Source organism: Ranitomeya imitator, chromosome 5 (genome assembly GCF_032444005.1).
Source record: "Ranitomeya imitator isolate aRanImi1 chromosome 5, aRanImi1.pri, whole genome shotgun sequence".
Classification (NCBI taxonomy): domain Eukaryota; kingdom Metazoa; phylum Chordata; class Amphibia; order Anura; family Dendrobatidae; genus Ranitomeya; species Ranitomeya imitator.
In genome coordinates, this window is record NC_091286.1 from 472914614 (window position 1) to 472940565 (window position 25952).

At 40.6% G+C, this 25952-nt stretch overlaps 1 protein-coding gene across 1 annotated transcript in view; it reads right to left on the reverse strand.

The window, feature by feature from the left end:
• The window catches only part of FNDC3B (fibronectin type III domain containing 3B), a 598527-nt gene that overhangs the window by 187894 nt on the left and 384681 nt on the right, over positions 1 to 25952 (reverse strand). Inside the window, exons 8-12 of the mRNA XM_069727312.1 lie at positions 22805 to 22962; positions 19567 to 19626; positions 11953 to 12091; positions 11743 to 11796; positions 8496 to 8620 (exon numbers count right to left, since the gene is read on the reverse strand). Of these exons, the coding sequence (XP_069583413.1) occupies positions 8496 to 8620; positions 11743 to 11796; positions 11953 to 12091; positions 19567 to 19626; positions 22805 to 22962 (536 nt within the window). The remainder of the gene's footprint in view (positions 1 to 8495; positions 8621 to 11742; positions 11797 to 11952; positions 12092 to 19566; positions 19627 to 22804; positions 22963 to 25952) is intronic.

Sequence of the window (25952 nt, forward strand, 5' to 3'; positions counted from 1 at the left end):
TCACTAGCGCCTGTGTGTTGTAGTCCTACCCTGCTGAGCATTCGGAATACTCCTCACAACTGCTGTTCTCGTTCGTTCGTTCTCTACAGCTCTCTCTCTCTTTAGTTCCAGATGTTGCTAGTTTCTCGTCCCCCAGTATGTTTTGGCTAGGACGCACCCGTATGATGGGAAGGCCTGGAGGTCTTCCGGGACCCTAGTGACGCCCTTCTCCCACTGTTGTCCCCTATGTCTTCTTAGGAAATTTAAGGTAGACAGCCAACCTATAATTAACTGTCCTGCGGAGTTTGAAGTAAGGCCTAAAGTCAGTTACTCCCGCGGTGTTCCGGCCACCGGCTACGCGCCTCAGTAGGATGTTGCCTCGGTCTCACGGCACGACTCCTACTGGTACTCCTTTTTGCTTGATCTCGTTTACACTGTTCCACAATATCCTTCGCTTCTTGTCTCTTTCTTAGGATACCGCCGCAAGGTAGTGCAGGCGCGGTTCCGTAACGTTCTGTTCGCTAGGCACCTGCCAGGTTCCCACGCCTGATAGGGACCCCCCTGTGTCTTCTCCCTGCAACACCCCCTGCCACGGGATGTTGCCTGAATCCAACCCAGTCAGCTTCTGACTAACTTTCTATCCAACCCCTAGTTTTACCAGTGTGAGGAGGGGCCCAATAAATAAAGCCTTTTGCTCCCCCTAGTGGCCGGAGTGTGAAGTGTAATGTGTGCTGGTGATACCTGGTCAGGAGAATTCCTTCAGTGCCATCAGACGTACCATCACTCCCCTTAGTGGCAGAGTGTCATACTGCAATGACCAGGTCTCTGGGGCGCTGCATAATCATAGTAATGACACCATTTTTTTAAATATTGAGGTCAATGTCCTATGCTGCAGATTGGGGAGTTTTGTAGGTTGGGAAAAGATGGAGATGGCACTGGAAATGTGAGAAGACAAATGTGTTTTGTTGTAATTTCTGCAGACGAGTTGTGGCTTGAAGAAGTGGTAATGGAGGTCTGAGACAGACGAAAACACGGAATAGATAACAATCCCAATCAGAAAGAACGCCAGGTGTAAGTTACCATCTATAACTGTATTGTAATCACATGTTGTATGTTCTGTGGGATTGGTACAGTGGGGAAAAAAAGTATTTAGTCAGCCACCAATTGTGCAAGTTCTCCCACTTAAAAAGATGAGAATTTAGTCAGCCACCAATTGTGCAAGTTCTCCCACTTAAAAAGATGAGAATTTAGTCAGCCACCAATTGTGCAAGATCTCCCACTTAAAAAGATGAGAATTTAGTCAGCCACCAATTGTGCAAGTTCTCCCACTTAAAAAGATGAGAGAGGCCTGTAATTGACATCACAGGTAGACCACAACCATGAGAGTCAAAATGAGAAAACAAATCCAGAAAATCACCTTGTCTGATCTGGCAAGATTTATTTTGCAAATTATGGTGGAAAATAAGTATTTGGTCATCTAGAAACATGCAAGATTTCTGGCTTTCACAGACCTTTCTTCTTTAAAGGGAAGGTGCCACCAGTTTTCTTGTATTTTGTTTTTTTGTGAAATTAAGCTTAAAATAGTAATTAAAATGTATTAATGCAATGTTTGCACTGTTTGCAAACATTTCTATATGAAAAATATCATATATTTTTCTACAAATATACATATTTACCACTAGGGGGAGCATTTTCCGTTTTAGACCTCAAGCAGCTATAGTAAGATTTAGCAGCTTTACTCTTTGCTGGAAAATTGGGGCAGTAACTGCTGACATCACCATTTCCCTCCCCTTTTGGGTGGTCTAATATCCCTGGGGAAGAATGAAGAGCAGCATCACAGGGCAGCACCATTTTGTGTGTGACTGCCCTGTGACCTGCTATCACCAGCTGTTACTGCATCAGAGGCACAGCTTGTTTACAGAGGAGCAGAACACAGTGGGCTCAGCAGCATTTTTTGTGAACAACATTCTTGCTATCCCCCTTCCCCCATCTTAATCCCTATCCTGTCAGCTGCCCTGCTCTCTCTCTCCAGGTGTCACCTCCCTCTCTGCAGGCTGTGAGTGCAGCTTACCAGAGATCACAGGGACTGTGTATGAGGGGGAGGCAGAGACACAGCAGAAGCACACAGGGCAGTGTGTGAGGAGCAGAGGATGTCTGCCCACTGTGCCCAGGACGTGCCTGCTTGGAGTACAGAGGAGCAGTGAGGGCTTCTTCTGTCCTGCGATAGAGAGTAAGTGGAGCACAGCTCAACCCAATAGAAAACCTTCGGAGGGAGTTAAAAGTCCATGTTGCCCAGCGACAGGCCCAAAACATCACTGCTCTAAAGGAGATCTGCATGGAAGAATGGGCCGACATACCAACAACAGTGTGTACCAACCTTGTGAAGACTTACAGAAAAAGTCTGACCTCTGTCATTGCCAACAAACTATATATAACAAAATATTGAGATGGACTTTTGTTAATGACCAAATACGCATTTCCACCACAATTTGCAAAATAAATCTTGCCAAATCAGACAAGGTGATTTTCTGAATTTGTATTCACATTTTGACTATCATAGTTGTGGTCTACCTGTGATGTCAATTACAGGCCTCTCTCATCTTTTTAAGTGGGAGCACTTGCACAATTGGTGGCTGACTAAATACTTTTTTCCCCATTGTGTCTACCACTATATATCACTGTATGGTTCTAATATTGCTCTTTTTAGTAGCATATTTTTCTTTTCTTATTTAGTAACAGCTTAAAGTATTTTAGTCATTATGTAGTAGAAGGTGCATGGTGGTACCATTGAGAGTTTTCTTATGTAGAGGTAATGGTGATACTATAATATTATGTATTCGCTGTTTAGTGGTAATGATAGTGGGTATTGTGCAGCCGCATTGTTTGTGTCTGTTATAGTAGTATTTTGACAATATTGGTCATTGTATAGTGTTTTTTTCTTTAGTATCAGTGGTATACTGTAATTAGGTATGTATATATCTCTTTTAAATGGCTGTAGGGGGGTCGTATGTGGAGACATGAACTTTAGGGCTTAGGCCACTGATCTTATAGGAATCTAGCAACGCCCCTGCTACTACCTAAACTTGCTTACTAGGCAATGTATCTAACGATGATCATGTGAAATAGTTACTTCTCTACTGCCCCATAATTTAACAACTCCTCTGATCTAAATTTTTTATTATTTCTAACACCAAAACAGTGTCGGGAAAGAAAACCTTTTCCTTGCCAATTATTTATAATCCTTCAGCCATTCATGCGAGGAGGTAGACTTTACATAAGTCTTGAAACTTGGTCAATTACTTGGTCTGTTTAAATCCTATTTACCACAACTTTAATTGGTTGAACTATTTTAAGCTATTTAACAGATGGACTCCAGATCAAAAAAGAAGAAAACGTTTTGAATTTCTCTTTTTATTGTAATTGTCAATTTTGAATGGCAAAAAAGCTCTTCATTAGTGTTGCATGCATTATGATCAAGCAAAATGTGTGGCTATTGAATCCTCCTGAAAATTTAATCAGGACCTGTTAATCGTTATGAATGCGTAATTTTTTCCTGGTATAAATGCTGCAGTTATCCTGTTTTTCTTTTGTTCTTGCATCACTCCATTCCCTCTCTTCTCTGTAACTAAATCTAGACTTGTTAGCTAACTAGGATACAGGAAAGATAAATATCTTGGTACCGTGTTAGCCAGTAGATAGAAAAATATTTAGAATTGAGAGTCCTCAGTGGTTGATACCTTTTAATGGCTAACTGAAAAGGTGGTAACAAATTGCAAGCTTTCGAGACTACTCAGGCTCCTTCATCAGGCATAGACTAATGCAACATCTGAAGAATCACATATTTATACACAACACCACACAGAACTGTCATTATGGGAGAGTGATAAGTGATAAACAGTTGTGTCCATAAATATTGTAACAGTTCCTAGGTTAGGTGTGAATGTTTTGCTGTCCTCTGTTTGGAGTCTGGTTCTGTTATGATGACCCCCACATGGTCTGAAGTGCAAATTCCTTAATTGATATAAAAAGACATAAATCCATGCGACACATTCATTCCTGCACTAAGTGTGTCAAAGGTTGTCATAAAATTATACTCCCAAATTCTCCAGTCTCTCTGAGATTTGAAGTTACCTTTCAATACAAGCAATTTCAGGTCCATAGTGCTATGATCAGGCATACAAAAATGTTTGGCCACAGGTAGAGCCATTCTTTTTTTCTTATTGTGTGGCGGTGAGAATTTACCGTATATACTCGAGTATAAGCCGCCCCTAGTATAAGCCGACCCCCCTAATTTTGCAACAAAAAACTGGGAAAACTTATTGACTCGAGTATAAGCCTAGGGTGGAAAATGCAGCAGCTACTGGTAAATGTCAAAAATAAAAAATAGATACCAATAAAAGTAAAATTAATTGAGCCATCAGTAGGTTAAGTGTTTTTGAATATCCATATTGAATCAGGAGCCCCATATAATGCTCCATGCAGTTCATTATGGCCCCATAAGATGCTCCATATTAAAATATGCCCCATATAATGCTCCATACAGTTCTTTATGGCCCCATAAGATGTTCCATATACAAATATGCCCCATATAATGCTCCATGCAGGTCTTTATGGCCCCATAGATGCCCCATATAATGCTCCATGCAGTTCTTTATGGCCCCATAGATGCCCCATATAATGCTCCATGCAGTTCTTTATGGCCCCAAAGATGCCCCATATAATGCTCCATACAGTTAATTATGGTCCCATAGATGCTCCATATAACATTGTGCCACATGTAATGCTGCTGCACAAAAAAAAAAAAAAATTTACATACTCCCCTCTCGTCGCTGGCCGCTGCTCCTCAGCGTCCTCTGACCTAAACAGTCAGTGCAGAGGACGCGGAAGACAGAGCGTCGGTGGAACACAGAAAGGTGAATATGAAATACACACCTGCTCCCGACGCGGTCCCTGAATGTCTCACGGTCTCCGGGCGCGGCAGCTTCTTCCTGTAGTGAGCGGTCACATGGTACTGCTCATTACAGTAATGAATATGTGGCTCCACCCCTATGGGAGTGGAGTCCATATTCATTACTTTAATGAGCGGTACCAGTGACCGCTGAACAGGGGAAGAAGCTGCCGCGCCCGAAGACCGTGGGACATGCAAGGACCGCGTCAAGAGCAGGTGAGTATTTGACAGTAGTCGCTCCTCCTCACCCGCCGACCATGACTTGAGTATAAGCCGAGGGGGGCAAATCTCGGCTTATACTCGAGCATATACGGTATCCTTGTTCTCATTTTCTGCCCTGTCTCCCCTACATACAGACCCCAGACATTTAGTACAAATAATTAAGTACAACACAATAGAAGTGATGGAGATGAAAGTACCTGGTATCTTATAGTCCTGATGTGAATTGGGGATCTTGTCTGTGGTCATTAGAAATGGACAGGTTTTACATTTTTTCTGGTTGCAAGAAAAGGTTCCTGTGTTGTGTATAAATATGGGATTCTACAGATGTTGTATTAGTCTATACCTGATGAAGAGACCTGAGTAGTCTCGAAAGCTTGCAATTTGTTACCATCTTTTCAGTTAGCCATTAAAAAGGTATCAACCACTGAGGACTCTCAATGCTAAATATTTTTCTAGCCAACTAGGAATAATCCTCATGTTATCTGCGGGCATCTTCATGAGGCGTACACCCAGTTAGCTAAAAATGATAGATTTATATTCAATGCACAGGATGCGATATCTCATGAATGGAGAAATACAGGAACAAAAAATAACACCAGTTGTATTCAAATAGCAGCATTCATACCAGGTAAAAGAATTACATATTTGTTGCTAAAAACATGTCCTCTTTAAAGTGTTAATCTGCATAAATAGCATTATAATGATGCACAGCCGCTTAATTCTTCCCAGAATTTGCCAGCTTTTACTCCTGGGGGCATGTGGGGAGATTCACAGAAGTACCTAAATGACAACAACTGGATCCTTCAATGGCAACCACTCCAATTAAGTACTGCTATCAGACATAGACAGCTATGGCTACATGATTAACGGCAGGGATCAGAGCTCAGCTCTGCTTACTACTGTCAGGGTATGTGCACATCGGGAAGTGGCAGAGCTTTGGAAGCAGCAAACAAAGCGCTACAGTCTATTGAACGCAGGTAAATCCACATGTGTTCACTGAACCGTGCAGATTTACTGCATCCAATACATTCTCTGGGTGAAAGTTTTCATGCAGAGACTAGCGTCTTCCCAAGAGAAATTGATGTGTTAGAGGGTCTTAAAAGACGTGCCGCTTGTCCATCTCCGCGGGTGATAAGCGGGCGTCTGTGGACGCATAGTGGACATGGGATTTCTTTAAATCCAATCCACTATGTGTGATAGGCCACTGGGGAGGAGCCAGATGTTGCAGAAGGGCCAGCTGGGGCATGTAGTCCCACTGGCAGAAGACAATGATGTCACGACAGCTGAAGTGGGTTGCTGGGCCCCACAACACTTCCCTCGTGTCCACAACAATTGTCAATAGCGGGAGGTGGCACTTGCGGCTGGTATAGGACCCCCAGGGGCCCTTCTGTAGCGGTGGTGGTGCAGGTTTTGGAGTGCCCGTAGTGTTAGTGCAATCTCCAGCAGCCAGACACGCAGGTGAACATGTAAACATAACAGTTTTACTGAAAAACAGTCTCTCTCAAAGTCAAAGTTCACATTATATTGTGCATATGAAGGTAATAGTTCTCTCCTCATGAGACAAGTGAGGTTATGGCCTCTCAGGGTTGCTATTAGAGGAAGTGCTATGCGCAGTCCAAGAAATATTACACTGATGGAGGGCCCTTCACAGATAAGTGTGTTTCCACGGAGAACCAAAGTGTGGAAGTACTCACAGTTTTGAGCCTACCATTCCCTTTCACAGGGGTTACGTTAAACAAAGTTGGTGACGTGGCACCCACGTGGATCTGGTCCTGGCTAGAAGCAAACAGGGTAACCAGCTTGCAGGAAAGCACATGTACAGCGTTATCTCAACTAATTTGTGGAGGCGATTATGAGGAGACTGGCATGGAAACTATGCTGGGAGCAGTAGTGTCCTCTTCCTCCTCCTAACTCACAGTGCCCAAATGAATTCTGACACACTGGAGCAAATCTACTGCCACACAAAAACTGTCTCATTCAGTAGCATAATGGGTACCGGGATACCACATATGCTGTAACATCTGGACGCTGCACAAGTATGCAACAACCAACCCGCAGCATTTTCTGATCGTGTGCAGATACCCTTAGAGACAGATGACAACCAGGGGTGAAACTACAACAGGTGCAGTGGATGCAATCGCACCCAGCCCTGGAGCCTAGGGGGCCCTAAAAGTCCCTTTGGCCTATAGAAAAAGACTATTGCTATTAAAGATTGAAAATATTTGGGGGCCCAGTTGGAGCTTTCGCATCGGGGTCCCTGGGTTTGAAATTACGCCACTGATAACAACTATATAATATAGCCCATATCTATGTTGTGTGGAATCAGATTAGCTTCTGAGCCTCTCGACACATGATCTCAGTAAAAATGTACATGTAAGTCATTTTCCGCTAAAGAGTAAAGAGGTTTTTCAGGGCTAAAGGTAATCAGGCAGGCAATTTTTTCCCACAAAACCAATACTAGTATCATTTAGTACTACTCCAGTAGTTGACTCTGAGCACAGCACCTCCATCACCTTTACTACAGTCATAAAATTTGGCCATTGCTGGAGTAAGAAATAGTGATGAGCGAATATACTCGTTGCTCGGGTGATCTCCGACTATTTGTTAGTGTTCGGAGATTAAGTTTTCATCGCGGCAGCTGAATGATTTACAGCTATTATCCAGCTTAGTTACATGTGGGAATTCCCTAGCAACTAGGCAACCCCCACATGTACTCAACCTGGCTAATAGCTGTAAATCATTCAGCTGCGGTGATGAAAACTTAATCTCCGAACACTAACAAATACTCGGAGGTCACCCAAGCGTGCTAGGGAAACCCGAGAATCGAGTATATTCGCTCATCACTAGTAAGAAACATTTCTACATAAAGTGTGGAGCATCAATGGATTGTAGTGGTGGTGTTTTGTGGGCTAAATACACCTTTGATATTGATAACGTCATGATTCCATCTCTCAGTGTGTTCGGGATGCAGTGACTAGCAGCTCAGTTGCACAATCAAGTGCAAAGATTACCAGGATAGGAATAAGGAGCCATCCATACCAGGACAGGGAGGAGGCCATGCAGACCAAGATGGGGATAAGGGGACAATGCATACCAGGCTTATACTCGAGTCAACAAGTTTTGCCAGTTTTTTGTGGCAACATTAGGTCCCTCGGCTTATTCTCAGGTTGGCATATAAATCGGCATTTACGGTACATGTAGACCCAATTTCGTTATATAATGTCCCATCTAGTCTAATGTCTAGTGTTAAAATACTATACAATGATAAATACAGATTATTGTAGGAGAATATTGAGAAAATGTGTAAATATGCAGTAAGACAAAGCAAAGACAGTGATACACTTACCTTTTCCCAATATCATTGCGTGCTGCTACTCTAAATGTATATCCCATTGCCGGACACAATTTTGTCAGCTTGCAGTGCCTTTGGTTCCCCGTGTAACACTCTCTGAACATACTATTTCGTTTTCCCTAGGGAAAGGAAAACATTTCCTAATTTTAGTTCTTTGTAATAATGTATTTGGATTTCACATACCCATGTCTGAGCATTGCTACAAATTATGCTAACCAACTTTTAATAAATGTGACAATCTACAGCGTATCAATGACTAGTAGGATCAATGTCTAGTAGGACGGTCATATTTATGAAAACGACAATTTTAGGGGGGAAAATGTATGGATTAAGCTTGTTCATTAAATATCAAATAGAGGGTTTTTCATTGAGGCAGAAAAGTTGATAGGAAATTATTTTTCCCTATGCGAAGTAAATATTTTCCTATCAATTATTTTGAACAGAAAATATGCATCTATGAATGACATGTGCTCCAGTAGTGAAAAGCTACAACACTCCTTAGAGAACCAATGCTTCCTGAAGCACACAAGCCCACCATGCAAAGGGAAGGAAAAAACAGCCATCTTATTGATTGCTCTCCTCTGACCTGGGTTTACGTTCAGGTTCGCTTTCTGCGCTGGTTGGCCGTGCGCTGTCTGTGTTTACATCCTGTTTCTGTCTAATGAGCTTAACAGATGAGAGGCTATGGGGCCATCTCTAGATGTTTTCCACGACACAGAAGGCAGGTGATATTTTTCTACGTTGCCGAATAGACTGATTAATAAAGTAAATGACCAAGGGCAATAATTCTGTTTTGTTACAAAATGGCATCACCACATAACTTAATGAGGGTGTTTTTAGGATGTATTTTTAAAGGCTCAAATCTGCTCAATTCAGAGTGACTCCTTGAATGAATGTTACACTTAATATCACCACTTCTAAAAGAGGTGTAAAATATTTTTGATGTGTTTTTATTTTTGTTCAAATCACTTTTATTTATTTTTTATAAAATTGTATAGGTTCTCCTCCAAAACATTTAGTTAAATTTGGTCATACATGCGGAGAGGTTTCATCCACAGGAGCAGTCAGTAGAATGTAGATAGTCCAACACATCCCACCTCCAATATAACATATTACTGCACAGATGGTACAATTAAAGCAGATACTAGACCACAAGCTTATATATATGGGGAAAGACAACTGTTTCCCCATCTCCATTTGTCTATAATAATATAATTTGTCCATTCAATATCTCGGTCAGCAACTTGAGGGCGACAGCTGTGGGCCAACAACATATTGGCCCTGATTCATCATAGTGATCATACTAGAATTCTGGTGTGAACAGCTTTGAAGAGAACATTGTTGCGTATCCTAAAGCTATGCAAAAATGTGACTTTTGGGGTTTTCACAACAGTTTTGCCCATGTACGTCACAGTGTGTTAAACTGGTTTATAATGGAGGAATTATGCCACTGCTCTAATTCATGACTAGCTGTGGTGTCCCTCACAACAGAAATCTCACTGCAGTCTCTGGCTGGAGTAAGATTTGTGGTGAAACGCATGAAGGCACAAGCCACTTTACCACTGGAGTGGTGTCACTATTCTAAGTTACCTGGCCTTAGAAATATACTTGTATAATAGTCTTTTTCTCTGCTCTCAGTACCACTTTGGTTGTTTTTTTTGCAGTTTGTAACCGGCCATATTGCTACAGTGTATGCTGGGAAAGCCAGAGGTCACTTCTCAATGCACGTCTATGAGAAACAGAACGAAGACCTCGTAGATTTACACTGGGAGCTTGTGACCATTATCTTTGACTTCCAATCAGTCAGAAATTGCAGTCACGGGATGGCGGAGTAGAACTGCAGCTGTGCCAGAAAGAGCAGAAAGCTAAGTATATTACTAGGTGCAGGAACATGGATGTGTTCTACCAAGACAGCACTGAGAGAAACAAAAAAAATTGCTGGAGTGGCTATTTCATGAATCAGAAGCGTCTAACTCCAGCATGGCCCCTCATCAAGACCGGCATGATCAATACTGGTCTTTATAAAACAGGGCAAAATTATGTCTATTTATACATTAAGGGAAAGACAAGATTTAGTAAATTTTACTTGGATTGGAAGATACAAAATATGGACAATTATTTTTCCATACATTTTATCTAAATAGATAATATATATACATCTCTTATTCATGAAATTCATGCTTTTCAATCAGTCACATTGCCCATGTGTACAACATCTGGCCATGTCTGCCTTTACAAACTTTTCTGAAAGAATAGGTCATTCTAAAGAGCTCACTGAATTAGAGCCTGGTCCGGTAATGGGATGTCACTGTTGTAACAACGCTCGAAACATCTTGTGGAATAAACATCATAAAACTTTGTGGTGAAGAATCTGCACGTAAACCTTACATCCTCAAGCACAACGAAAAGCATCAAATAAGTGTTTAAAAGCAGCACTCCGCTTCTGGACTCTGGAGCAGTGGAAAGGTGTATTGTGAAGTAATGAATCACGCTTCTTTGACTAGCAGTCTGTTAGAACAGTTTGGGGAAGATTTGTTCCTGCTCCAACAAGACTATGCCCTAGAGAACAAAGCAAGGTCAATAATGGAAAGGTTTAGAGAGTTTGGTGTGGAAGAACTTCACTGGTCCACACAGAGCCCGAACCTCACTCCATCGTATTATTTTTTTTATGACCTAGAATGGATATACCAGGACAGGCCCACTCGTGGAACAACAGAATCGGAAAGCTTTTAGATAATTGGGCAAAAATTTCCACAGATATAATACAAATCTCACAGAAAGCCTTCCCAAAAGAATGGAAGTTGTTCAAAGAGGGAGATCAACGGTATATTAATGCCTAGGGATTTGGTATGTTATGTCATATAAGCTCCTGTATGGACTTGAACAACACACATCTACAGGGCAAAGATTCACCCTAGTAAAGATGCATGCAACTTGTCTACTTTTTTATAGCCCACTTGCAACTGTAAAATAGTCCATTGATAGCAAAAAAAAACAAGTAAAATGCAGAAATCCAAACGACACGTCGACATGTATCCCCTGCCTAGAAACACCAGACTAGTGCCACCGTGGAAAAATAAATTGAACAACATCGGTCCTAGAAGGTTATCAGAAGAGAACACTTGCTTGGAGCATGCTCAGATTGCTGTAAATAAGATTGTGTCAGTTAATGGTCTGAGAGGGGCACAAAGGGATAAATCTCAACTTCCCTTCTCAGTTAGTGTTTGTTACATATTCTTACCTCATCCCATTGTAATAAGTAGCTCGTGATTTTTGAACCATTGTCAACAGGTGCCTGAAAGAACAGTAGAATAGCTTATTAATTCTATATAAATCTAATGTAATCCATGATATTACCAAAATTATAAATCATATCAAGAATACACAATGGTAAGAAACCCTCTGCTTTTACGATGTACCTTACATTTAAGACCAGATGGACGACACTTACCTTCCATTGTAGTGTAAGTGAACTTTTGGTTCTGTGAGAAAGTTTAGGTGGGAAGGGACATTCTGGTGCACAGCTGTGAGTGGTGAATGTGATGGGTTCCGAACACGATCCCTTTACCGACTTATTTGTTGTGTAGATCCTGAAACAATTTGCAAGTTACGGCATGTTAAATAAGTGACCTCTAGTAGGTTTGGAGGCGCACATTTATGTTACAATGATAACATTCAATTCGTAAAAAAAACATTACCAAACTAAACTTGTGAAACTTGCAATAAACTTATTAGGATGAAAATCATGACATAACAGATGTGCTACAAATCAGCCAAACTTTAAAGGTGCTGTTCACTGTGGTCGATCCCTAAACCAGAAGGCTTTCTTGGGAAGTATACAACAGGGAAAATACGTTATTAGTAGGGTTGATCAAATAGCTTCAGATAAGTCCTTATCCAAATAGCTATAGCGCTTCCCAAATAGCTGCATCGGTAACCTGGATACCTGGAGCGCTTCCAATAATCAGCTGTTCGGCTCTGCAGCTGCATGTGTCGCGGCTGTGTGACAGTCACAATATATGTATGGAGAGTCTGTTTGTTGGGCTCTCCATGCATGTGACTGTCAAACAGCCGCGACACATGCAGCTGCAGAGCTGAACAGCTATCGGGAGAGCTCCAGGTATCCAGGTTACCGAGGCAGGTATTCGGTAAGCGCTATAACTATTCAGATATGGACTTATCTGAAGCTATTCAACCTTATTTATCAGTAAACCTCTGACAGTGATAGAGAAACCAGGACAAAGACTACCATCCCTTTCAAACCAACAGTGATACTATATCTTCACAGCATAGACAATTGCCTTCAGATGACCCCAAAGATAAAAGTCTAAGTGGGGTCAGGTTCTTTACAACAGAGTATTTTTGACCTCGCTGTGCTCTTTTTGTGTCTTCATGTTTCTTGGTGGTGTGAACAGGTTTCTACAGACTTGTTCACTGTCCAAGTAGCCCATGTGTTTTTGGTTCTATAATTGTTTTCTTGTTTCTACAAGACTGGGGAGTCCACCACTCCTCTGTGGGCCATTTGCACTGAAGTTGTTCCATCCAGCAAGTCCAAATGGATATTTTCTCTCTGAACCCTGCTTATACAGGTACTATACAGATGATCAGGTTTTTAAATACATCAGATAGGGATTACATACATTAGATAGGACTGCTCTATTATGGGTATACCTTGGCGATTGGTGGAGCAGCTTAATTTACATTTTTTTGCAAAAAAAAACGTATTAACTAAATACCCTGTATTTTTTTCATTTTTTGACTAGCACTTGCTTATTTACTGTGACTTCTTTACAACAGAGTATTTTTGACCTCGCTGTGCTCTTTTTGTGTCAATATGTATGTATGTATATAGCAGCCACATAGTATATACCGCAGGCCACGTAGATACTATGTGTCTGCTATATACATGTTCTAGAATACCCGATGCGTTAGAATCGGGCCACCATCTAGTGTATATATATATATATATATATATATATATATATATATATATATATATATATATATATATATATATACACACACACACACCATATATACTCGAGTATAAGCCGACCCGAGTATAAGCCGACCCCCCTAATTTTGCAACAAAAAACTGGGAAAACTAATTGACTGGAGTATAGGCCTAGGGTGGAAAATGCAGCAGCTACGGGTAAATGTTAGAAATAAAAATAGCTCCCAATAAAAGTAAAATTAACAGACATCAGTAGGTTAAGTGTTTTTGAATATCCATATTGAATCAAGAGCCCCATATAATGCTCCATACTTTTCATTATGGCCCCATAAGATGCTCCATACAAAATAGGCTCTATATAATGCTCCATACAGTTCATTATGGCCCATAAGATGCTCCATATACAAATATGCCCCATATAATGCTCCATACAGTTCTTTATGGCCCCATAAGATGATCCATATACAAATATGCCCCATATAATGCTCCGTGCAGTTATAGCCCCATAGATGCCCCATATAATGCTCCATGCAGTTATGCCCCCATAGATGCCCCATATAATGCTCCATGCAGTTATGGCCCCATGTAATGCTCCATGCAGTTCTTGCCATGTATTGTGCCACATGTAATGCTGCTGCTGCTGCACTAAAAATAAAAAATGACAAACTCACCTCTCATCGCTGCTCCTCAGCGTCCCGTCTCTCCGCACTGACTGTTCAGGCAGAGGGCGGCGCGCACACTAATACGTCATCGCGCCCTCTGACCTGAACAGTCACAGCAAGAGGACGGGAAGATGGGGCGGCGCCCGGCGGGTGGAACGCGGACAGGTAAATATGACATACTTACCTGCTCCCGGTGCTCCTGATGCGGTCCCTGCATGTACCATGTCTCAGGGAGCGGCAGCTTCTTACTGTAGTGAGCGGTCACTGGTACCGCTCATTACAGTAATGAATATGCAGCTCCACCCCTATGGGAGTGGAGTTCATATTCATTACTTTAATGAGCGGTACCAGTGACCACTGAACAGGGGAAGAAGCTGCCGCACCCGAAGACCGTTGGACATGCAGGGACCGCGTCAGAAGCGCCAGGAGCAGGTGAGTATTTGACACTAATACGTCATCGTGCCCTCTGACATCGGTGGAACACGGAAAGGTGAATATGAAATACTTACCTGCTCCCGACGCTCCTGACACGTTCCCTGCATGTCCTACGTCTCCGGGACCGGCAGCTTCTTCCTTTAGTGAGCAGTCACATGGTACCGCTCATTACAGTAATGAATATGCGGCTCCATCCCTATGGGAGTGGAGTCCATATTCATAACTTTAATGAGCGGTACCATTAACCGCTGAACAGGGGAAGAAGCTGCAGGCGTCCGAAGACCGTGGGGCATGCAGGAACCACGTCAGGAGCGCTGGGAGCAGGTATTTGACAGGCGTCGCTCCCCCCCCCCCCCCCCCCCACCCGCCTTTCATGACTCGAGTATAAGCCGAGAGGGTCACTTTCAGCCCATTTTTTGGGGGCTTAAAATCTCGGCTTATACTCGAGTATATACGGTATATATGTTATATGTATATATATATATATATATATATATATATATATATATATGTATATGTATATATTTATTTATTTATTAATAAAAAATAGAAACAGCACAAAAATTGGTTCACTTATCTTCGGGTGCAAGGCCCCCAGGGAACCTGTCCATCGATTGTCCAAAATTTACATAATTCAAAAGAGTAAGCAGGCAGCACTCCATATCCTCTGAAAAAATGTGCAGGATTTATTAAACCCACATGTCTGGGCAATGTTTTGGCTCTGAATGAGCTTGAGAAAGGCTGATTCAGAGCCGAAACATTGCCCAGACATGCGGGTTTAATAAATCCTGCACATTTTTTCAGATGATATGGAGTGCTGCCTGCTTTTTTTAAATAAATATATATATATATATATATATATATATATATATATATATATATACACACACATATATATACACACACATACATATATATACACACACATACTAGATGGTGGCCCGATTCTAACGCATTGGGTATTCTAGAATATGCATGTCCACGTAGTATATTTCACAGCCAATGTAGTATATTGCCCAGCCACGTAGTATATTGGCCAGACACGTACTATATTGCCCAGCTACGTAGTATATTGCCCAGTCACGTAGTATATTGCCCAGTCACGTAGTATATTGCCCAGTCACGTAGTATATTGCCCAGTCACGTAGTATATTGCCCAGTCACGTAGTATATTGCCCAGTCACGTAGTATATTGCTCAGTCATGTAGTATATTGCCCAGTCATGTAGTATATTGCCCAGCCACGTAGTATATTGCACAGCCACGTAGTATACAGCACAGAGCCACGTAGTATACAGCACAGACACGTAGTATACTGCCCAGTCACGTAGTAGATTGGCCAGCCACGTAGTATATTGCACAGCGACGTAGTATACAGCACAGAGCCACATAGTATACAGCACAGACACTTGTATACTGCCCAGTCACGTAGTAGATTGGCCAGTCACGTAGTATATTGGCCAGCCACCTAGTATATTGCATAGCGACGTAGTATACAGCACAGAGCCACGTAGTATACAGCACAGACACGTAGTATACTGCCCAGTCACGTAGTAGATTGGCCAGTCACGTAGTATATTGGCCAGTCACGTAGTACATTGGCCAGTCACGTAGTATATTGGCCAGTCACGTAGTATATTGCCCAGCCACTTATGTAACAGGTTAAAAAAGACTTAAAATAAAAAATAAACATATATTCACCATCCGAAGGCCCCTTGAAGTCCTGGCGCCTGTGTGCGGTGCACTCGGCAGCTTCCGGTCCCATGGTTGGTATGAGCGCAGGACCTTTGATGATGTCGCGGTCACATGACCGTGACGTCATGGCAGGTCCTTCTCGCATAGCATCCTTGGCATCGGAACCTGCCGCTTGCACTGCCGAGGACAGGGCGCGATGTCAGAGGGTGAGAATAACGTTTTTTTTATATTATTATTATTTGTAACATTAGATATTTTTACTATTGATGCTGCATACGCAGCATCAATAGTAAAAAGTTGGTCATACAGGGTTAATAGCTGCATTAATGGAGTGCGTTACACCGCGGTCCATTAATGCTGGCATTAACCCTGTGTGAGGGCTCACTGGAGGGGAGTATGGAGCGGGCACTGACTGCGGGGAGGAAGGAGCGGCCATTTTGCCGGTGGACTGTGCCCGTCGCTGATTAGTCTTGGCAATGGTCGTGGGCGTTTTGCCACGACCAATCAGCGACTTGGATTTCCATGACAGACAGAGGCCGTGACCAATGAATATCCGTGACAGACAGACAGACAGAAGGACAGACAGAAAGACGGAAGTGACCCTTAGACAATTATATAGTAGATATATATATATATATATATATATATATATATTACACAGTACAGACCAAAAGTTTGAACACACCTTCTCATTTAAAGATTTTTCTGTATTTACATGACTATGATAAATTGTACATTCACACTGAAGGCATCAAAACTATGAATTAGCACATGTGGAATTATATATTGAACAAAAAAGTGTGAAACAACAAGTTATGTCTTATATTCTAGGTTCTTCAAAGTAGCCACCTTTTGCATTGATGACTGCTTTGCACACTCTTGGCATTCTCTTGATGGGCTTCAAGACGTAGTCACTGGGAATGGTTTTCACTTCACAGGTGTGCCCTCCCTGTCAGGTTTAATAAGTGGGATTTCTTGCCTTATAAATGGGGTTGGGACCATCAGTTGTGTTCTGCAGAAGTCTGGTGGATACACAGCTGATAGTCCTACTGAATAGACTGTTAGAATTTATATTATGGCAAGAAAAAAGCAGCTAAGTAAAGAAAAATGAGTGGCCATCCTTACTTTAAGAAATGAAGGTTAGTCAGTCTGAAAAATTGGGAAAACTTTGAAAGTGTCCACAAGTACAGTGGCAAAAACCATCAAGCGCTGCAAAGAAACTGGCTCACATGAGGACCGCACCAGGAAAGGAAGACCAAGAGTCACCTCTGCTTCTGAGGATAAGTTTATCCGAGTCACCAGCCTCAGAAATCGCAGGTTAACAGCAGCTCAGATTAGAGACCAGGTCAATGCTACACAGAGTTCTAGCAACAGACACATCTCTACAACAACTGTTAAGAGGAGACTTTGTGTAGCAGGCCTTCATGGTGAAATAGCTGCTAGGAAACCACTGCTAAGGACAGGCAACAAGCAGAAGAGACTTGTTTGGGCTAAAGAACACAAGGAATGGACATTAGACCAGTGGAAATCTGTGCTTTGGTCTGATGAATCCAAATTTGAGATCTTTGGTTCCAACCACCGTGTCTTTGTGCGACGCAGAAAAGGTGAACGGATGGACTTTACATGCCTGGCTCCCACCGTGAAGCATGGAGGAGGAGGTGTGATGGTGTGGGGGTGCTTTGCTGGTGACACTGTTGGGGATTTAGTGAAAATTGAAGGCATACTGAACCAGCATGGCTACCACAGCCTCTTGCAGCAGCATGCTATTCAATCCGGTTTGCGTTTAGTCGGACCATCATTTATTTTTCAACAGGACAATGACCCCAAACACACCTCCAGGCTGTGTAAGGGCTATTTGACCAAGAAGGAGAGTGATGGGGTGCTACGCCAGATGACCTGGCCTCCACAGTCACCAGACATGAACCCAATCGAGATGGTTTGGGGTGAGCTGGACCGCAGAGTGAAGGCAAAAGGGCCAACAAGTGCTAAGCATCTATGGGAACTCCTTCAAGATTGTTGGAAGACCATTCCCATTCCCAGTAACTACCCCTTGAAACTCATCAAGAGAATGGCAAGAGTGTGCAAAGCAGTCATCAAAGCAAAAGGTGGCTACTTTGAAGAACCTAGAATATAAGACATAATTTCAGTTGTTTCACACTTTTTTGTTAAGTATATAATTCCACATGTTCATATTCAATTCATAGTTTTGATGCCTTCAGTGTGAATGTACAATTTTCATAATCATGAAAATACAGAAAAATCTTTAAATGAGAAGGTGTGTCCAAATTTTTGGTCTGTACTGTGTGTATAATATATTATATATATATATATATATATATATATATATATATATATATATATATACACACACATACACACACACACACACACACACACAGAATCATGGTATGATGGATCGTCCCCGCAGCCCCATATATACTTATACAGCAGGGGAAATAAGTATTTGATCTATTGCTGATTTTGTAAGTTTGCCCACTGACAAATACATTATTATTATTATTATTATTATTATTATACATGAACAGTTTATAATTTTAAGAGTAGGTTAATTTTAACTTTGATAGAATATCACAAATAAAATCTAGAAAATCACATTGTATGAATTATATAAATTTATTTGCATTTTGCATTGAGAAATAAGTATTTGATCTCGTACCAACCATTAAGAGTTCTGGTTCCTACAGACCAGTTAGATGCTCCTAATCAACTTGTTACCTGCATTAAAAACAGCTGTCTTACATGCAATGTTTTTGGAATTGGAGTTGTAGAGCCAAGACTATAAATGATAGTTATTCTCCAAAAATTGAAATAAAACTTATACAAAAATGGGATGAATGAATACGATCACTGACATGAGCACACACAGGTATGTCTGTCAGCAGCTGTCTCATAACGAACAGGAGGTTTGGACGAGTTATCTGTCTTCAGCTATCTCATAATTTATTAGTATATTAGAAGCTTCAATTAGTGGACATATTTTACCATCCGTATGACCGTAAGACAATTGTGTAATCATGGTGTGTATCGGCCACGTACTAAATGCCAATTCAATGCAAAGAAAACTAAAAATTCTATTTGCAGAATTAAAGTACACAATTTTTTGCAGAAAAAATTGTTGCATTTTCATAATGTTCCAGTTATAGAATACTATTATATTGTACAAAAAAATCATAATAAAAGATTATAAAAAAAAAACACGAGGTCATTTATCCTTTTTAACAAAAAATTGCTTCATAATATGACAGAAATTGGTATTGTTTTCCCCGCTCAGATGCTAAAACAACAAGACTATAACTCACCTGACATGATAATCTGTTGCCGGCCTGAGGTCTTTCAAATGACACTCTAATTCTTCTCCACTGCGGAGACAAATTGTATATTGAGAGTGAGAGATCGAAAGGGGGAAGATAATACAGGATTCTGCCCTCAGCTGTGATATCATCATCAATATAAGGGACAGAATGAACGATCTAGAGCACCGCCATCCGCCTGGCCACGACCTGGAAAGATTTCTAATGCATATATCTTATTGCTATGCAGCACATAGTTTCCATAAGATTCCAGCATACATTAAAAATGTATAAAAAAAAAAAGTACTGTGCAAACGTTTTGGGCAGGTGTGACAAATTATGAAAACTATAATAAATTAGAATTTTTATTGTTCCAATATATTCCACAGCACTTAACTATTCAGAGGGGACATGTACACACATTAGAGCAACACAATTCAACAGACACCAAAAGGGCCCTGCTTGTAAGCTTAAAATCTATGACGAAAAAGGGAGGCAAAAAGTATGTATGTCTGGGGGTCGTCCTGCTTCACTCTAACCTGCAGATACTCATTGTACAACTCACCAGTTCTTCGGCGAACTAATTGTTTTCAGTTGCATTCAAATACTTCACATTTCGATTCATCAGTCCAAGAGCACCTACTACCATTTGTCTACACCTCAGTTACTTTGGTTTTATCCATATTTGAGTTGCTTGGCTTTGTTTCCATGTGGAAGGTATTGCTTATTAGCCACAATTTATGTATGGAGACAGACTTCACCAATCAGTAGATGGGTGTAGCTGGGTCCCACTGGTTACTGCTAGATCTGAGGTGATGGCACTGATGGACATCTTCCGATTTCAAAGTGAAAGAAAAGTAGTAGAGTTATGAATATCACAGGATCGATAGACATGTTAGTGATATGTAAGTGATGAAAAAAGGGGAAACAAATTTTTCAAATCAACTCAATCTATTCAGCAATATGAGCCCCACACACAAATACATGAACTTACACACCTTGGCATTCTATAATGGAGATTATTAATGGTTCTCAGAGGAATGCCCTGCCATCGTGAATCCCTATGCAATTTCTGGCCGAAGAAACCCAGTTGTGTTTGATAGGAGACAAGTTCGAAGGTGCTGCAGGCCATAATAGTGCATTTAGGCCTCATGGACTGCTCAAAGCAGCATGAAAAACATGCGGCCTGGCGCTGTTGTGTTAAAAAAACAGCTTTTGGGACACTTTTAGTACACGGTTAGTGTACCTTGAATGAAGAATAGAGGGGTTCAGCTGTCTCACCGTGTTTCCCAAGTGGCCTTGTCAGATTTGAAAAATGACATGTGATCTATTCTGAACTACAAGTGAAATTAGACATCATGTACCAAGCATAAGGTATCAAACAGTGTCTAAACAAGCCACCAACTATGAACATCAGACGTCCAGCTACAGATGTTCCATTGACGTCATGAAAAAACTACTATGGTAAATAGTAAGACGGGCAACGGAGACTGCAACGATGAGTCTCGCTTTTGTCTTTGTTGCAATGATAGCTGGAGATTGGACTGGGGACCACGTGGTCAACACAAAGAGAATAAAGAGGCCTTTATGACAGAATGTTGAAGTTTCCCAAGAGCGAGTTTCAACACGACAACACAAGGTCGCATGTTCCTCACGCCTGCAGAATCTCCGAACTGGTCTCCCATCTAGCACATCTGAGAGAACATTGATTGGCTATTACAAAGGGAGCTGATAGCAGAAGATATTAATGATTTGTGTTTCAAGTGTCATTCAGGGTGGTAAAACCTCCCTCAGCCAACAATTAATTACCTCACTGTATTTCTGCACACCTGGTCAAAATTACCGTTATTGTAAACACTGAAGCAAGTTGAAAATGAATTGATCTCTTAGGCTACTTTCACACATCAGTTTTTTGCAGTCAGGCACAATCTGGTGAATTTTGAAAAAATGGATCCGTCGCAAATTGTTAAAAACTGATGTGAAGGATCCGTTTTTTCGCTGGATCAGACTAGCTAATCCGGGGAAAAAATCCGACTAGCTGATCCAGGGGGGAGGGGGAGAGAGAGAGAGCGCGAGAGATCCCCAGAATGTTAAACACATGCTTAGTTTATAAAAACGGAATCCGTCGCCGGATTCCATCATTTGACGGATCCGGAGCCACAGGGTTCCATTATAGCAAACGATGGACGGTGACGGATCCGTCACTGTCAGTTTTTTTAACGGACACACAAAAAAAGTTCCTCTGTTTTCTCCAGCCGCTGGAAAACTAATTTTCGATGGATCCGGCAAAAAAAAACAGATGAAACGTGAGGCCACCCTTCACAATTCGTTGCTAATACAAGTCTATGAGTAAAAGACACGGATACGGAGACAACTTTTGCCGGATCTCTTTTTTTCAAAATTCGCCCGGATTGTGCCGGATGGCAAAAAACTGGTGTGTGAAAGCAGCCTTAGGGTATGTTTCCACGTGCCGGATTACATCAGGATTTGCTGCGGATTGGACGCTGTGTACTGCTGTAGCGTCCAACCAGTAGCGTCCCGATGTTACAGCATAGTGGAGATAAATACCACAGTCAATGAATACTATGTGGTGATTCCGCATGTGCTCAATGAACACATCCAGAGTCACCACGCGTACAACAGAGGGCAGCGCTTTGGGTGGAGAGGGGTATCCGCTGCTTCCAAAGCGCTGGGTTTCCTGAAGGTGGAAGCATACCCTAATAGGCCGACACATTTCCTTTGTATTTTAGGGAGAAAATGTTACCAGGATTGCCCAAACTTTTACATGCCACTGTATTGTAACACACTGTAAAGATATACACACATATAAATATATATACACATATACATATATATACATACATATATATATACATACACACACACATACATATACACACACACCCTGTGTTATCAAGATGCAGAAAAGTGTAAGCTGAAACCTAACTTGGGATCAGTCAGTTGCTTTTGCAATGTTAACTTTTCTTAATCCACTTAAGCAACTTTCTGAAAAAAGTTATCAAGATGATGCATTAATGAGACCGAGAGAGCAAAAAAGAGCGATGGAGATATTAATGACATTTATGCATGCTTTCATGTCTAAGGCACAGTGAAAGATGTAAAGACAAACCGCATATGGCCACTTCATATATCATTGCTGTCCATTGTCTCTTTTAACACTCATAATAAAATGCCTCTATACTGTACACCATACCAAAAGGCTCCTGATTCATATGCGGCTTATTACCTGTAAATAATCTTATATTTTCCATCTCTCCCTTTATCGGATAAGGCCACCTCATAACTACTGGAATAGGACAGGCCATTACTGGACTTCTCTCCACTTGGATACCCATTGGCAGGTGACCATGATACTAAAGCTGTTCTGGACTGAATATTAGAGACCTGAAATATAGAAGTAAATCAAATCTATGTCCATTATTTTTTACATGATTAAACAATTCACTGTGCTACAAATACATTCACCATTTAGTATTTAAACTTTTCAAACAGTTTCCTCTGAATTAATTTACTCATTTATAGTCACTTTCCACAATTCCTTTCGACAACAGATTTTTTTTTTTTTATCAACACAGGATTTTCATCACATTTTTACTCCATATGTCATAAATTTCAGCAGATAGACGACCTCAGGTGGCAGAAAAATTGGGGCCTCATCTATTCGCAGAAAATAAGCTTCACCCACATGTAATAACTAAACAGGATTTATGAAAACAGCCAACACATTTATACAGTAAATTAAGGAGATAAAAAAGCGCAAATAGGGTCTTATCCTTCGGATTAATTGTAGTTTTTAACAAGGAGCTGCTCACCTGATGGCATAAAGCAAAAGAATGTGTATATCAGCTACCGTAGAGCCACGGGCCGCCAACGTGACATTCTCGGAGACGTTTGTAAAGGATAATTTGTGGATTAAATCCGCGTTGCCACAATGATACAAATTCAGATATATTGAAGAATTCTGGTGGTTTATCCAATGCGTTTCAATGTCTATCTGACCCCTTCATCAGGAAAATTACCACGAGGACATACAGACATGATGTGGTTACACTGCTTAAATACATTGAAATTTCAAAAACAGGAGCGAAAAGGAACTCCTGACATGTGACATCCGATGTTACAGTTCCTGAAAACATTAATAAATGATTAATGTAATACAAAATCATTCCAAATTAAATGCATACAGAAATTGTTATTCAGCCTGATAACTATTTCATTAATTTTTCAGGTTTAAAAATGAAAAAAGTAAGAAAGTGGGAGAAGAAATTTTTTTTCTCAAGCGGTTTATATCGGAAAAAATGGGGAAGAGAACCCACCTGGGGACGTGACAGTCCCCATCCAGCCTTCCATGCTGTCTGTGCCACGAATTCAAACAAGCATTTAAGCTGATTAGATGTATATATGACTGAATAAATTCCACCATTTTATTAATAAAAAATATAAGATATATTCATTTTAAAACTATTTCTACATGTGTTTATTAATTTTAAAACTATTTCTACATTCGTTTATTACTTTTTAATAAACAAATATAGAAATAGTTTTAAAATTAATATATTATTATTTATTTTATTAATTAAATGGTGGAATTTATTTAGTCATATATACATCTAATCAGCTTAAATGCTTGTTTGAATTTGTGGCACAGACAGCAAGGAAGGCTGGATGGGGATTGTGTCACATCCCCCAGGTGGGTTCTCTTCCCCATTTTTTCCAATATAAACCGCTTGAGAGAAAAAAAATTTCTTCTCTCACTTTCTTACTTTTTTCATTTTTAAACCTGAAAAATGAATGAAATAGTTATCAAGCTGAATAAGAATTTCTGTATGCATTTAGTTTGGAATGATTTTGTATTAGATTAATCATTTATTAACGTTTTCAGGAACTCAGACATCGGATGTCACATCGAATGTATTTAAGTAGTTTAACAACATCATGTCTGTATGTCTTTGTGGTAATTTTCCAGATGAAGGGGTCAGATAGACCTTGAAAGGTGTTGAATAAACCACCAAAATTCTTCAATATATATGAATTTGTATCATTGTGGCAGCGTGGATTTAATCCACAAATTATCCTTTACAAACCCACTCGTACAGGGATGCACAACCACTTGTATACAGTACTTTGGAAGCAGGACCCTTTTCTCAGGCCTAAAAGGATCCTTGCTAGAAGAATGATTAGATTTTCTTTTTACACATTTTTAATGTGCTGTAAGTGAGTGTTGCAGGGGAAATCTCTTTATAGGGAATGTTTCATCTATATAAATATCTACTAATTTAACCCAGAAATATACTTTTTTAAATATGTTATTTTTTGGTTACCAATTTTTTGTTCTAGCTTCTGTACATAGTTATGGAGAGTGTCATCTTGCCTACACTGCATTTACCACCATTTAATGATATGCTTTATAGCAGCCATGTGGACCAAACTTTTAGTGAATGGTGGATCTTGTATTATTTATATATAGGTCATCATTTTATTTCTTAACATAGTTTATGTCAACAAAATGCTGTCAGTACATGTTCCCTTTAAGGGAATCTGTCACCTACTTTTTCGTATATAAGCTTCGGCCACCGCCATCAGGGGCTTATCTACAGCATTCCGTAATGCGGTAGATAAGCCCCCGGATGTAACCTGAAAGATAAGAAAAGCCCCTGATGGCTGTGGCCGCAGCTTAAATACGAAAAAGTTGGTGACAGATTCCCTTTAAAGAGAATCTCTGTCAGCACGATTTTGTAATGTAAAGTTATGGCTGTAATGGTGCTGTAATACTGATTCAATTGACACATTTGGTGAAGAAATCCACTTTGTGGTTGTTCTGTAATCTATATTTGTAGTTTTCTCCTAATTAGATTTCGGACTACAGCAGAGAATTCGGGTGGACTGAAGCCAACCACAATTTCTCGATTTTTTTCCTCTTTTTGTAGACTCCTAAAGAGGCCCAAGATTTAGATATTCTGTGTTTCCTATTGTTCCATATAAATATCATTATGCATGCTTGGAGAGCCCTAAATTCCCCTAATCTAACTAGAATAGGAAGGGTCTCAAAATAACATAGCAATTTAGGAACAAGGGTCATTTTCAAAATGAAGGACTGGACCATTTAACCAATAGCCTTTTCAGATTCCTAAAAAGGGCAGGGAAGTAGTGGAAAAAAAGTTTTTTGGAAGATGAACTCCGGTTAACCCACAAATATTTTATAGCATCAGTCTTCCAGCCAAATTTATAGTTCAACTTGAGGTGATCTAGCTCCTCATAGGGAATGTTCAATGGCAAAGTAACCGTCGGTCTGTGTCTATTTTGTAGTGCACACCTTGATGTCAGTTTATAGTACTTTTTATGAAATATATTTGACAGCAATTTCTATTATAAAG